Source organism: Haliaeetus albicilla, chromosome 12, assembly GCF_947461875.1.
Source record: "Haliaeetus albicilla chromosome 12, bHalAlb1.1, whole genome shotgun sequence".
Lineage (NCBI taxonomy): Eukaryota > Metazoa > Chordata > Aves > Accipitriformes > Accipitridae > Haliaeetus > Haliaeetus albicilla.
This window is the reverse complement of record NC_091494.1, coordinates 18,097,508-18,113,748: the sequence shown is the minus strand read 5'-3', so window position 1 is coordinate 18,113,748 and position 16,241 is coordinate 18,097,508. Positions and strand designations below refer to the sequence as shown.

Sequence of the window (16,241 nt, the reverse complement as noted above, 5' to 3'; positions counted from 1 at the left end):
TCCATTTCTGTGCTGGGTACATTAGGTAATTAAAAATGGCCTTTGAATATACATACATTCCTCTCTTTTTATTCACCTGCATATCCTTATCACAATTACCACATACCAAGCCTATCCATACCAGCTTACAAAAATTCAAGAAATTATGTGATGAAGGATTTTCACCCTCTGGATTAAGACTTTCTTCCATTCACTGAGTAAACGTCTGTCCTAGTTTGGACAGACTGCATTTGGGCTGCAGTGCTCATAGTGGGGGCGGGGAATCGCCGCTTGGGGGACTGGCTGGGTGTCGATTGGCGGGTGGTGAGCAATTGCCCTGCGCATCATTTGTACATTCCAATCCTTTTATTATTGCTGTTGTCTTTTTATTAGTGTTATCATTATCATCATTAGTTTCTTCTTTTCTGTTCTATTAAACCGTTCTTATCTCAACCCGCGGGTTTTGCTTCTTTTTCCCGATTTTCTCCCCCATCCCACTGTGGCGGGGGGGGGAAGTGAGTGAGCGGCTGCATGGTGCTTAGTTGCTGGCTGGGGTTAAACCACGACAACGTCATATGAAAGAGTACAATGATACACAGAAAACAAGAAAATTTCAAGTTTTCTGGCTCGGTTTGACCACTTGTATGAACATTTCAGCAAAAGCATAAGTAAATTACAACTGTACATTATCACCATCCTATGATTAAAAGAACTACTACTAACACAGTTGCTTTTATTTTCAACATTCTCATGTTTTAGCACCAGTTTCAGTTCCAAGAATTCAAACTTAATTTCATACTGCTCACCAAGTGTCTGAGAAGAGCAGGCTTCAAAGCTGGATCACCTTTGTGAAAGAACAGAACTTGACCAGATCCCAGATCCAATTCAGTTCCCAATGGAATTAATGGAAAAGTTTCCATCAAATGGAATTGAGAACTGGCTTCTGTATAGAGCTATGCTGGTATTTGAGGGTTTGGAGGGGGGGTGGGGTTCATTTTGTTTGATTTTTAATCTCCTATGCTATTCACATAGTCCAAACAGTCTATTCAAAGACTCAGATTATCCCTCTGTTATATTTGATTTATAACCTTCTCTAAAATGTGCTCCATTTAATGGAAACTATTTTAATCAAAGTGTATTACCTTTATAGTGTTTTTCGACTACTGTCATTAAATGCAGCCTGAGTTGCAGCTGCATTTTACTGTCCTGTAAGTTACTGCTTTCCCGGGTGTTTGGTCCAGGGGACATCTTATCTAAGTACCTTTTCTGTTGATAATCAAGACCCTCTAGGGTAGCAAAAGCATGAATTATTGTAAACATATTTCAACTAAGTTCAAATAAATTACAGTAGTTCAGCATGCTTTCTATTGTATCTTTTTTGCTTCCTTTTGTGTTCCTAAAAAGATACTTGGTCTAAAGCTTTAATAAACTCATCTCAGTTCTCTTCTCTCTTTAGACTAGTGATAAGCAAACTATTTTTCCGCAAAGTAGCTCCTACAAGGAGACCATCTTTCAAAATAAAGCTGCCAATCACTTGACAGAACCATATCTTGTGACTGCAGGGCAAGTTTGGCTCTTCACTCCCTTTTACAGGGAGTGTTTCCTAACAAATTCCCTCCTCTTCAATTAAGAAATGTACTGTAAGTGTCTATGAATGTAACTCAGACAGTTTTGATGTGAAGTTCAACTGACTTCTGGAACACATTGTGTTATGAGTAAATTTCCACAGCATGCCACACATTTCCTAGGTCTACTTTAGATCTTTTGCCAAGATTAACAGCATTTCTTTCATGTTGCTTTCTTTACATTTATATCTATATTCCATGTTTAACATAATGTTTCTATGGGTCTGGAGAAAGCATTAAAGATCTTTAACTTTAAAATACATAATTTGTTGCTTTCTAAACACTCTGCTTCATCCATTATTATGCTTCGCATTTGGTTCTTTATAATTCACTCAACCTTCCCTTCTGAAAACTTCATGAACTAATAAAATTTGCTGACTTTTCACAAGCTGGGAAATGCAAGGTCTGTCTTGTACTGATTTATCCATGAAATAAAACAATTTAGGATACGTCAAACAATTCACAGAAAGGACAACCACCTCTAATTCTACACATTTTAGAGAACTAGCTATAAACATCTATTAACACATCAATAAAACATTGTTGCTTTCATCTCTACTACATCCGAATAATACTTTCCATAAGTGGTTTTGATCCATTATTTCTACACTTAAGTGTCTTAATTTTCATTTCATGTAGTGTGTTATCATTCAATTTGCTATAAATTTGATGTGTCTTCAAAAGATAACACACACTTTGTATCTTTATTTCACAGTAATCTATATCTCAGAGTTACAAGAATGTGACAATCTCTTACCGTTTTCACATATGGCATACTGACCTGGTCATCATAACGATAAGTGAGGAATTGTTCCCCCGTGGTATCCTCAAGAAAACTCCCCTGTGGAGAAAGTGCAAACTCAGGCAAGAAGTATGCACCTTGGGATTGCTCTGCTCTTGTCTGTAAGAGATTCAGAAAGGTCACATTACAGCTACTACAAACACAAGTCAAAATTTTAAATCTCTATGCATATAATTACAAAAACTAGACACAAACTTTGGGGGCAGGGGGGAAGTTATGTGTTTTCAGGCACAGTATTTTGGGTGGATACTTTGCTACAGAGGTGTGCGACGACGATATACCAAATGCTTACAGGGGTTCAAAACCAAAGAAGATGCCTCAATAGCAGAATCATCTATTAATCAAAAGGATGTTATCCCTGCCTTATCAACCATCACTGCTGAAAACCACACTGGAAAAGCAACATTAAACTACACTTTCTTTTTCCTTATACACTTCACTAGACAGTTACTGGCTGCTGCAGATAATGGGGTTTTGGTTCAATACTGTATAACTATTCTTACAGGAAGATACCAAGACATAGAATCACAGAATAACAGCTTGGAAGATATCTTGAGAGCTCATCTTGTCCAGCCTCCTCAAAGTAGGGTAACCTATGAAAACATGACATGGTGAATTACTATCCTATCCTGCAGGGGAATGGGGAATGACTGAACACAAGGCAGTGGTCCATATTAGTTCTGTATGCTATTCGCAGTTGTTGAAAAGCAATTTGAGAACAGACTGGGAGAGGAAGAAGGGACCATTCTGAGCTACAGAGGAGCTAATTCTGTCAGAATCAGAGTCAGTACCTCCAGCTGGGCTGTCTGACACCTGGGCACTTATTAGACAAATGGCTTTTGCTTTACTGATCTATGCATGTTCAGTATCATAACACACCTGAAATGTGCTAGACATGAGGAACACATGCTGGTTGGATACCCTGTCATTGCATTGTAGGTCTAAAGCATCCCAGATATATGGCAAATGTATTGCACAGACTCTTATGTCCTTATTCCTACTACATTGGAAGTCTACCCTGAGAAGCTAATTGGTTTGCATAATAAAGAAAATACGCAATCATCTTTTGAATGCAGAGTATTGAGTCCAGCTGTGGTTAGGGGAGAGTGGAAAGGGCAAGGAAATGAAAATTACCTTCCAAAACATTGACACCTTTCAGGGAAGAAAACAAGGCCTGAAATGTATAAGTTACTGCTGGACATTTCCCAATTAGTCAACTTAATAAATGGGGTTTAATTAAACTGTTTGTTATATTTTGACATATACATCGTAATTTTACATGAAAGTTAGCAGTGGCCATCAACCAGTTTCCAGACTATCAGCTAGAACTGTACCAAATATAGGTGTGTAATCTCAGTGCCAGATAACTAGAGATTTCAAAAGTAATCCACATAATTTAACCAGGTTTTGGTGGAAAAGGAAGGCAAGACCTTCTGCAGTTTCTCTCTTGCAGTAAGCTCACTTTCTGAAGCTCACAACTCATCTCACAAAAGGCAGACGACATGTCATTTGCAGTATAGGTCTGGAGATGTTCATGTTGCTTTTGCTTACTCTGTTCTGCAAAGAAGAAGCTGTCAGCTTTTCAGACTGTAAACCCCATCATTCGTGACAGCATTAGATTAACATACTTGTTTTAAATCAAGCAATCTTCATATCAACTAGAAATAGCTTGCAAAGGACATGTCTAGACTAGGGTAAAAGGTCATATTTTAGCATGCAAGACTGAACAAGATTTTAAAGAGGCTTTTTTCATCAGACCTGCAGAAGAGTAATTCATGCTCACATCATGTTATCATGACATTTCTATAAAGCCTATTATAGCAGTGGTCTCACTTGTACACTTTAGCCAACTGACTCTATTTATGCAGAATTAAATCATAAAATATGGAGAATAAATCTACATTTGATAACAATAGTTTCCCCATAAAGCAACCAAGAGAGGTCCACAGTCATGCTTCATGCTGAATCCAAGCTGGCTGCAGCAGATGCAAACCTTGACATGTTAAGTATAACCCAGACATGAAACTGGCTGACATAATCTGGCATTTTTCCCCACTGGTTTCAATGGGCTATCGATAGATCCTATGTGAGGGAATATGGCAATGATGTAATCCTATGATTTCAGCACAGGACTAATGGATAAGAGATATGTGTTCTAAATCTCGAGTGGCTGGGGTGAAAGTACATAACATTGCTACCTCAGTTTCCCCAGGTGTAAAACACAATTACAACACCATCTGACCTACATTAATGGTGTACTGCAAAGTTTAATTTATATTTGTAAAATACTTTGGAAAAGAATAGTGTTAAGTGCTAGTGATTTATAACAATATTTTTGAAAAAGCTGCCTAATTTACAGACAGAAGAGAATCCAAATTACCCCACCACACTTCTTAGATTGCTTGTGTTTCTCATCTTTATAAGCTAAACATTTAAAATCGGAAGTCTTTGGACATTCATCAGTATTATGTTTGAATATAAAAGATGCCAACATTTGAAGCTGAAATAACAATTTAATAAATATGACATGAAAAACTAAAGGCTTCTCTCACACACATTCAATTTTCATATTAAAAGCTAATGAGCAGCTAGCCACAGGAGAAGCAGAAGAATGCTTGCTACATTAAGGCAAGTAAAATCTGGCTTCCAGGCATGGAAAAATTCAATGTAAAAGATGAATGTTTTATAAGGTTACACAGGAGGTTACAATGGAAACTGATCTGCTGACTACACCAATAGGTACTGCTACCTACCCACTATAACTAAAGTAAGGAAGAATGCAGCAAAGCATTTAATTAAAAATAAAAATCTACTAAGAACACACTATGAGTTGTCATGGCAAATCGAAGTTGAAGCCAAGTAATTACAGCTGGTAAACAACCCAAAACAAGAAGTTAATTTAAAAAAAAAAATCAAAGCTTCAAATGCTCAAAGAACTCTTCTGTATCAACTCAAAGTAGCAGAAAAACATTTTTTTCCCTCTAGATACAGGAACCTTCAGATAAGCTGCATGTGTCCAATGCACTTTCATTCATACATTGTACTGTTTCCACTTAGTCCACTTTATTCCCCACTGAGGAATCTACCAATGTTCCTTATGAGGCTTTTCTATTCCTATGGGCAATTTTGCTTAAATGTAATTCAAATTTCAAGCATCTGTGGGTTTATAGTATATTTGGGATCATTTCTGAATGACTTAGCTAATCTGATATAAATTCATATTTTAAACTAAAGACTGCAAGTGCAAGTTTCAGAAAACAATTACATTTCATGCTAGTGTTTTAAGTCTGTTTAATGGCCAGTTTAATATTAATAGCTTTAAGTTAAACATGTCAAAATTACAAGTACACTTAAGATTTAGAATGGGCATTTTAAACCAGCTTTTATGATCTTCTTAAACATATGAAGACGGTAGAAGGTGATAATGTAGCCAAACCAGATATAATAATAATCACTGCCTAAAATTCATTTAAATTAATACATCAGGTAGCAAGGAAGTGTGTACTACCATACTGACAAAGAAGAAAATTTAAAAGTTGGAAACAGGTTTGTGTTTGAAAATCTTTCTACCTATCGGTTAATCAGAACATGTAACTTATTAGTCAGAAACTGAAAAAACATAAGGTCTTCCATGCTACATCATTCTACCTATGTGATCAAGGAGAACTATCCTGGTAAGTAGACAATGTATGTAGGGTCTGGGAAGTGTAAAATGGCACTGTTCTTATTCAAAGGTTTATGCTCTGAGCACAGCTTTGATCTTAGGTTATGATTGCTTCCTCACTCATCACTCCCCACCTCAGTGCTTAAAGACTAAATTACTCTTCCACTTTCAACTGCAGAAGACAAAATGAATAGCTTATATCCAAGCCTCTGGTTTTTAGATCTCTCTCCACCAAGAGTTGCATGTTGTCATTTTTACTGCTGCCTGATTTCATTGCTCTGTATACTGCTCTGACTAGAAGCATCTGCCCTAGTTGAAGTTGCTGGATTTGGGGATTTTATATTTTATTTTATTACTGAAAGTAAGAGGGATGATTACTGAGTGCTTCGCAGCCAATGCTGACATTAGCAAGTAGCACGGCTGAGTAGGGCTGAATCTGCAGATAAAAGTGGTGTGCAGGACCGAATGCCCACACAAAGCATACTTGAAGGAGAGGGGCTTATTTTAAACTAGCTTTAGTCAATCCTATGGACTGAGTATCTCTTAGCAACTGAAGCACAGTAGGTGTACTGCTGGGGTACATCTTCTGGTTCAGTTTGATCCAAAAGGAATCCCATTAGCACACTCTGAAACCGCTACACAATGCAAACTACTTTAACAGCTCTTTTTTTCCTTGATACCCTGGATTCACATTGACTACTGCCATCCAACTCACTTGTAATTATCAAATCAGAACAGTTACTAAAATGTGGAGTTTCCCTATGACTAAAAATTACAAATATTAATCATTGGTCATTCCTTCCAAGGTACAGATTAACAATTTCATCAAAGGATTTAAACTGTTATTGTAATTTCAGATAAATTTAAAAAATGTAGTTTAGTCTACAATTCTCAGGGATCATTTGATACAAAGGCTATGACAAAGTTCAACCGAACCTCATAATAACATGCCACTATTCTATTTAATCATAGCCACCCGGAGACTGGAAAGTAATTGTTCCATATTTATATATAAACAGCAGCAGCTTTAGAAAGTGAGCTTTCTGCGAAGTCTGAGTTGTGAAGGTCAAGAAGATGAGAAAACAGAGATGGAATGTCTCAAAGAAACAACTTGAACGTAATTAGAAATAAAACGCTAATCTTGCAGGTACAGAGGAATTTTTAACTTCAGAGTTTCTTGGCACCAAGAACCACATTAAGAGAAAAATAAGAACTATGCTCTCATGTACACTTCTTAATGCAAATCAGCATTACCTAGACTTAAATCAGTCATTCCCTAACCAAGCCTGCATGCTTGCTAAAATTGGGAGCATAATGAGAACAAGTTGTTTTGTGTAATGAAGAAGATGAAAACTTCAAAATTATCTATTTTAAATGCCCAAGATGACAAAATACCACACTCTTCCTGAAACTGCCTCAATATCTTGTTTTTAAAAAGAGGAACAGACAAAAGATAAAGGTCCAGTCACCTAAACCTTTAGTTATGCATAACTGCACTATCCTGCCCAAAGTAAATTCTGTTATAAAAAGACCAGCATAGTGAAGGCAGTTTGCTTCCCATAGTTTTGTGGCTCTTTTATTAGTTCTTGTTGGAAGGGGAAAATTGGGCAGGGTCTTGAAAGTGTTAGTTTCCAAAATCGCTTTTAGGGAAAAAGATGGGAAAAGCAGATAAAGTAAGAAAAACTGTCTGCATTCTTAATGACCTGTAAATACTTTTTTTTTTTGGTCAGATTAATATGCATGGCAAGTTCAATCATATACCAAAATGTATGCCTTCTGATTTAATTCAAGTTAAATATCTGTCTACTAAGCTGCTGTAGCATATGATTTACGCCCCAGGGAAGTAATATACCAGCTAAGTAGCAGTTCAGTTTAATGGCTTTTCAAGGACTCCAGTACAAAAATGTTGGATAGATCATAGCACTCCAGCTTCATCACAACATGATGTGTTAGCAGATAAACAAAGTCACATTAACAGTTCAGAACTTCAAACATCTCCAGAGCAAGCAACACTGATGAAGAAGTATCTAGTAAGACTCAGATTAGCTTTTGTCATGGCCAAGATTTACAAAACCAACTTCCTAATGCTAGACACTCTGAAACATTTAAAGACCCTTCAAGTGAACTGAGTTTCCACAGAAGCTGCCAGCAGCTCAGCATTTCTGGAGACCAGGCCAATTATTTAATTATTAATGTTAAACTAAGAGGTCAGCATTTCAAACCAGAATTAAACTATAAATGTCATTTCTTCTAAAAAAAGAAAAAAACTCAGCTGAACTGATGAAAGCCAAGCACTTCTTCATAAAAGAACCCTGAAACACTGAACATGACTGTCAGATTTCATCAGGGAAGTCACAAGTGAGAAGATGAGACAACCTGAAAGACTGAACCAAAATTCTTCCAGGGACAGAACTCAAGTGTGTGATTCAAGGATTGTTTTTCCGTGGTGCATGCTCTTTACTAGCTAAAGGCAGACTTCAGACCTATCTGATTTAAGACCAAATCTAATGATTTTTCCTCTCATCTGTCATTCTAGATCTGTTTAGAACATGTAGAAATAAAACAAGCTTGGGAAAATGCACCTGTAAGTTGAAGATACATACAAAGATAAGTCAAAGACAATTCTTAAGTATTTTGCATAAGCCACCTATTTATAACACAGCAAAATGGTGTCAGCAAGCAACTTAGAAACTGCAAGTTCAGCTATTACTTGAATAGTGTCTACTGTTGAAAACTGAATTTAAGCTACAACTCCAATCTTATTCACAACTGCAAGAAAGCAACTGCCTACATCATCTCAGCTGCTCATCAGACCAAGCCCATCCTGTGCCCATTAAGCACTAGGACTCATCCCACTGACTTGAATGTGCTTAAGATCATGTCATCAAAACAATAGTGCTCAGTCTAAACCTTTTTTCATGCTGTAGGTTTGTACAACTTAAAGCCAACACTGAACACAAGAATAATAATGGAGATCATTTTGCTTTTAAATTAAGATACTATCTTTCAGTCTTTTCAAAGGACATTTCTACCAAAATTTTTCTTGATTAAATGTAAATACATTTTCCTTGGCATAGCTTGGGCTGCAGGCTAAGATCAACACATTTTGAAAATCTTTCTCAGTACCTTCTAAAACTTATACCAGAGATTAGACTTTTGGATATTTATCAACAACTACTTGTGTTTTCTCTTACTATGGTCTGGCTAAAAGATTAAACTTTTCACTGAAAGGCTGCAGTAGTATTCAGCCAAAATCTCATTTAGTTTCAAAACCCAGCTTAAATATCAACTCTGTTTCGTATTTTCAAAAGAAATACGAACCCTGGAGTTTTCCTTCTTCCAGTGAAGCTGCTTCTAAACTCTGTGTTAGGCAGACTCTGCCTTCTTTCCAAAGGATTGATTTGATGTGTCTAATACTTGGTTTTAAATGAGCTGCACTAGCAGACTGAAGTTGCTCCCAGTGATATCAATGGCAAAGTTCCCACCAACATCCTTACAGAACCAGGGCCCAAATACATCTGCAGCAGGACAACATCCCTTGCAATATAACACTTACTATTAGAATTGTAATAACACTAGATACTCTACGCTTTCTAGCTTTGCATAAATAAGAGCCAAGGTGAAAAATACAGCACTCAGACAAGATGACCCTAGAGCAGTTCATTTCCAATTATTGTCAGAAAGTTAGTGACTGTGGATCAGATTCTGCTTTCAAAATATGCAATGCCCAATTATTTCCCTAAGTCTTTAGTTTAGCCTTGGGGGTATGGGCACAACAATATTTAGAGCCAACATAAAAGTAATTTTACAGTATACGGATAAAACATACACTATAAAATCTGGGTATTACTATTACCAGTGAGAGTAGAGTTTCACATACAAAGTGCACAAGCCTATTCTTAAGAACAAGAAAAAAGGCTTGCAAAGATATGGATTTACCAGTAGAAAGAGAAGAAACTAGATAACAAAAAACCACAGTAATTTTAATCCCTGTCCTCTGATTTCCTGACACAGTGGTGATACTACTTATATTCCCAGCATAGTGGGATGTCTACTTTGTCTACTTACAGATGCTGAGAATTTGCATTAAGTATGCCAGTGGCATAGTGTTGAAAGGCTGAGAGGTGCTGGCAGTCTGGTGAGGAGGGACTGTACCTGCTGTATGGAGGGAAAGGAATTCATTCTTGAACTCATACCTCCTGTATGCACACCTTGACTGCTCCATTGCATTTTTCAGTTTCTTTACTTGTTTATGTGTTTTATATAAAGGTCTTGTTCAACAATTTATCTTAAATAAAGCACTGCCTTATGATAACGTGAAATTCTAACAACGGCTTTGAATGGTGAAGAAAGATTCTACCTTCACGTTCTCTGAGGCTTGGTGCTCTAGGGGCAGGGGGAGTGGTTAGGAGATGTTTTCACTTTTTTTTTTGAAGACTGAAGTTTTACTAAAATCCTTTTGATGAACCCTCCTCTGTGCCTAAAACAGTGAATGGGAAGGAATATCTTGTTAAAAAATCTGGAAATGAGACAGAAAATACTCTTTCATTAAAACCTCTTTTTCAAGTCTTGCAAGCAAGACAGACATAGGTGACTGAAGTCTTTGAAAAGACTTTTTTTATCCCTTCTTTCACCATATGTTCCACTATTCCAAAAAAACCCTTCTTTTCATTCTTTATTTAGTAACCTAATAATTGGTAAAACTTTTGTCATAAATCAAGTCCTTTCCGCATTATCGGAGCATGTTCTCACAGAACTCTCTCTCTTATTCATTGAAGGTTTCTAAGGGTCCTTATGATCTCCATTGAAAAAACATGCTACAAAAGTACTGTCAGCATCCTTAGCAAAGAAACCAGGATAATCTGTAATATTTTTTTTAAACTTTTTTTAAAGTGTCCTTTATCATGAACACCATGCAGTGAAAGAACTTTTTTGCGCTGAACTGGCAAGCTGCTAACAACTGGACTCATCTGCAGGAAACAATCTTGCTTGTCCATCTATGGACACAATTGCAGCTCCAGTAAGTAACACATCGGAGACTGGAAGCATAATCTTTGAGGAACAAAAGATTTATTTACAAAAAGGCAAGAAAGGAGCATAGTTTAAGGCTATGCAGGATCACTCACTGTCAGAGGCAGTGGAATTATAAAGCCCAGCAAATCAATACATGCACTGAATGAAGATTTACATTGCTTAAGGAGTAAAAGGAAGAACAAGGTGAAATGAGAAAGGATATAGTGTGATTCCTTCAATGAGCGGTAGGAGCCTCTATCACATAGAGGCAAGACACCTTAGTAGCTTTGGCAGGCCATGCACTAACATAGACCTTACAATTATTCAATAACAACACAAAAATAAATTTATGATTGCGGGCTACATGAGATGAATAAGAGGCTGTAGCAGGCTATGGGCTGCAGGTGCCAAATCCTTTTCTAGCGAGATGAATAGCACCAAATAGGCTTGCAAGGGCAACATCACCCTTTTCTAATAGATTACTTCCTTCTCATCCCCTTCCCCAGTATCGAGACTGAATAATTGCACTAGTAATGCTGAAAAAAGGGTACAAGAAAGGTGTGAATGCTCCCAGGTAACCAAGAGTTGCATCTAAATGGGAAGCTTCCTAAAAGCTAACAGAAAACAAGAATTTGAGGCAGGTGAAACTTCATGGCACCATTTTGTAAGCAATTCTGCACAGCAGTTGCAAAAAGCCCCTTTGTTTTCATTTGGCCACAGTGACGTACACACACTGATGTGACTGCAGGATTCAGGATTTAAGGAACAATATCCTCAGTTAGACACGACCAACCTTTTCTACATACAGGTTTAAAGACACCAAGGTAGACAATACAGGTTGCAAGCAATTCATAAATATTTATATGTGAGCAAAATGGGACCTAGCACATTGTCGGGTGCTGCAAAAAAAAGTGTTAGCTACTATCAGATAAATAGGCTAATGATGAGAGAAAGTAGGATACTAGACTTCACACAATACTTAGTTCCTATACAGTATATTATACAGAGAAAATACACTTAGTTCTTATATACTATAGTATTACAGTACTATTCATCAAGAGATCTCATATGACTCAAAGTTGTCATTATTCTCATTTTACAATGGCTGCTCCCAGGAGAGTCTGGCTAAGAATGACATGAGACTCCTGACTCAGATTTTCGTGATTCGTTTCAATTTAAATTATAACCTTAATGTTATTAATGTTATGTTATGTTAGTGTGATTATTTGTATTTAATTTCCTTTTGAGTTTTTTTCTTCAATAGTGATATAATTTGAACTGACATAGTAACATGCTTTTCATATACTTCAGTTGAAATTGTGCCTAAGGGCAGTGAAATTCTCATCCATAAGCTGTGTAAGGAAAAAAACTCTGGCACTCAGAAGTCAAACACCTGCTAGAACTAGTGGCGGATCCAGATTTTTAAGAGAATTCCTGTTGCATAATGAAAACACAAAGAAGGGAAATGTGTGGGGCAACGGAATGGTATTAAAACCATGGCACTTGGGGGTGGGGGGGAGAATCCTAAACCACGATATACTTCAGAGCTGAATACTGAAGATCTTGTCATTAAAGATGTTCACAAGTGCAATTACAAACAGAGACTTTTGTAATGTGGGGAAGGCTGAACAGTGACTCTTTATCATACATTGCGGGGCATTGCCATGCCTTTCATTGCTAATGACAGGGAGTTTTCTCCCTGCCCTCAATCTCAGTACATCTGCTTCTGATTCAGGTGGCAGGGGAAAATTGGCAAGTATTCAGCCCCAAAAAAGCATGCCCTAGCACTAGTAATTTTTCTTCATTGCATACTGTTTATGCAATGTTGTCATCAGCAACAACATGGTGTTTATCATGAACTGAACGGTAGATGAAATGTATGGAATTGCTTTGCTACTGTAAATGACTACAAATTCTCATAACAGAAATAGACCTGGAAACAGGCAAGCTCTCAGCTACAAAAAAACTAGAACAATTTCTCAATAAGAAAATAAACTTTGGTGCAACTATTTTGAAGATCGAGTAGCCCAAAACTCAAGTAGGAGAACCAAAAGAGCATGCAACTAAGCAACTTTGACAGATTAGGAAGATAGAAAGTTTCTGACAATCAACACCTACCATCAGAAAATTTCTCAATGAATGAGATCCTCAGAATCCTGTAAATACCATATAAACAGGTATAATTCAGTAATTTGAAGAATAAGGTGGCAAGATTCCTCTTCAGAGACAAGTTAAATCAGTTTACTGTAGGATACATAAATATCCTTCTAAAAAAGAATGTACTTACGTCATACACACAAAGGTCACTCAGCTGTATTAAAATAACTAAAACTAAAATAAAACAAGATGCAAGAACAATCTTTATTGATCAGTGGTGTTTGCTGACCTACTTCTGTCACTTCCACAAAGAATAAATACACATAGATAAGTCTGTGTAAAAGCTTGTGCATGTACAGATTAACAGAGCAAAAATGCTCAAGTAAATGGAGAACTGACATCAGTGGCGCCAGAACTTCTCTTGTATGTTCCAAAGGCACTAACATGACCCGCACGACACAGCCCACAGAACTCGCTGAGGAAATTTCTGCAGCAAGCTCACCACTTCTTTTAAAAATAGGAAACATTTTCTAAAAGATTCAGTCAGTTCAGAGTCTATCAAGGAAAAGGGAATATACCCAATATATACATTATTTCTACATTTAATTACCTTCATTGCTAAAATTCTGTACATTTTTGCTCTGAACTTGCCTAGCTTCTGATCTAGGCCATTGGATGAGCCTGGGGGGCGGGCGGATTGTGCTGTATTACACCATCCTTTATTATCAGAAATAATTTTCTCACTTTTCGACAAACAAGATGGGAAAGGTGGTATGTGGTGGCCTAACAGCAACCATGAATGACCAAAATACTTATAAACACACTCCTGGTACTGCTGTCCCATGGAATAGGAGAGCTTGGGCTAGCACTGCTCTTCATCCACCTTTCAGCAGAGCACTGAGAGCACCTGCTACCATTTTGTCAATGTATCTTCCAAGAGGGGCCAGGAGTGGGGGGTGTCCCAAAATTCTAGTTACAAAGACAGACCATCCTGAATAAGAGTGTAAATAATCAAAATGGTTCTCCTCCCTGTGACCTCTAGCTGATGAATCCTTTCTCACCTGAAAGAAATTAGACTGCCGAGAATGCCACAGCCAGATGTTCACTCTCGGGCTAACTTATGATTTACAACAGCTCAGCACATGAATGTGTCTAACACATGGTGAGGAAAACATGATTTTTCCACTGTTAGTTTTCCACCACTTCTGATAATTTTAGTGATACTAACTCAGTTCTTCGTCTACTCTTCTTTCTCCATTGCAGTAAGTCCCTTTGCAGGGTTTATGGACTGAGCAGCCTAGCACATTGACTCGGTCAGGCACATTTTCACAATAAGGAAGCAGTTAAATGGTCATAGCTCTGCTGTAGGAATGTTGGTTTAAGGCTATTAATAAGGCACATGAGGTAAATGCTTTTCAGCCAAGTGCCCTCCCCGCGTGCACACCTGTTTCAGCATAATTTTAAAGAGAAATTCCCAAAAGAAACTGTTCACAGCATGCAGCCTCTAAGTCTCAAATGCATTTTTGCAAATACTCTAGAGCTTCTAAGCTTTTTGTGCTTTACTGATGTCAGGAATACTGATACACCAACCATCAGGTGAAGCATTGCTACTTCCTAGTAAGCCATTTTCCCCTAAGAAATTATCTTTGTCTTATTAGCATCTCTGTCATCTACCACTTTGAGATTATTGCCACTGACTTCCAGTATCTTGATCATTCCCACCTGATCTGCTGCTGTTGAAATGCTTTTCCTGACCCAGGCCCACTGTTCAAACACTGCAATTCACTTCTCTAAGCATGCATCCATACTGTTACATATTTAATTTAGCCTCATTTAAATCTCAGCTTAACTATTCCCTAAGTCCAGAGATGCCGGTCTTGATATCTTTGATCCATCCATTTTCTCGTTTCCTCTTAATTTTTTTTTTTTTTTTTTTTGGGGGGGGGGTTCTCTGAGTGTACTTCGCCTTTGTCTCTTGCCAGTGAAAGCATCTCAAACAGGGCAAGGTTTTAACAGTGTGTTATATTGAGCCAGCCACACTGTCCAGCATTAACAAAGCAAAGGCTGACTAGAAAAAGGTCAGTAAGTGAACAAAAAGCAAATAATGTACCAAAAGAAGCAGAAGCACCCCCAAAAATGCCAAGTCTCCAAATCAGAAGAGACCAAATATGAAAGAGGACCTACCATTAATCTGAAGATTGTCCCCTTCCTGGTCCAATTTATCTACTAGCATTAACTGACAGTATTTCACACGTACACTTACTAATAAGCCACTACTTAGATAACTATGCTTTAGCAGTAAAAAACAGAGCAATTAGAAGCTCACATGACAGGCACTGTAGGCATCTGTTCACTGACAACTGTTAAGACTAATGGTCATTAGTTTAATGACTCTCATTTTTGTTCTACATGATGTGTATAGTAATGCTGGAGGACTGATATGGTGAAGGGGAAAGGGCTCTTACCGAGGTGAGAAAAGATAAACACAGGATCTGCTGCTGGAAAGAATGAAATAAATCCTTTGAATGAACTGGAATTGCTGAAATGTTAAAAGACACAGCTGAGCAAGTCAGACAGAAAATGAAAATAGAAACTGCTAATTCAGGACAGGATGCCTGCTCTAATCAGGATAGTTTCAACACTATGACTTTATTACCCATCTTCCATGACCAGCAAATAAATTTCATTAAGCAGTTCTAAAATGATCCAGGTGATTACGGAAAGACATTCAATGAACATGACAACAGAAAAAGGATGAAAAATGGACAACACTGAAGAACATCTGTAATTCAAAGGCAAGACATTGTCTACTGTTTTGCCCTCTTAAATTCTCTGCATTTTCTTTTTAAATATTTTTAGCACCAAGGGTCTTCACTGTGACTGGTCTCACTAACATACCATTTTTAATGCTCTAATAGCCTATTTTTCAAATGCAACCAGTAGCAAGTATAAGTGACTAAAACAGGTATCACAGAAGGAACATTGAAAGATAGGCCATGTGATTGTATTCGTAGTCACTCATCTTGTATTCTCATTCGAACAGCTGAAGTCAAGTGAATTG

The 16,241-nt window shown here is 37.4% G+C and overlaps 1 protein-coding gene across 7 annotated transcripts in view; it reads right to left on the bottom strand.

The window, feature by feature from the left end:
• ADAMTSL3 (ADAMTS like 3) overlaps nt 1–16,241 on the bottom strand; it is a 188,966-nt gene that overhangs the window by 154,292 nt on the left and 18,433 nt on the right. For all 7 annotated transcript variants that reach the window (XM_069798386.1, XM_069798384.1, XM_069798387.1 and 4 more), the window contains exon 3: nt 2,386–2,505. In XM_069798386.1, coding sequence (XP_069654487.1) covers nt 2,386–2,505 — 120 coding nt within the window. The remainder of the gene's footprint in view (nt 1–2,385; nt 2,506–16,241) is intronic.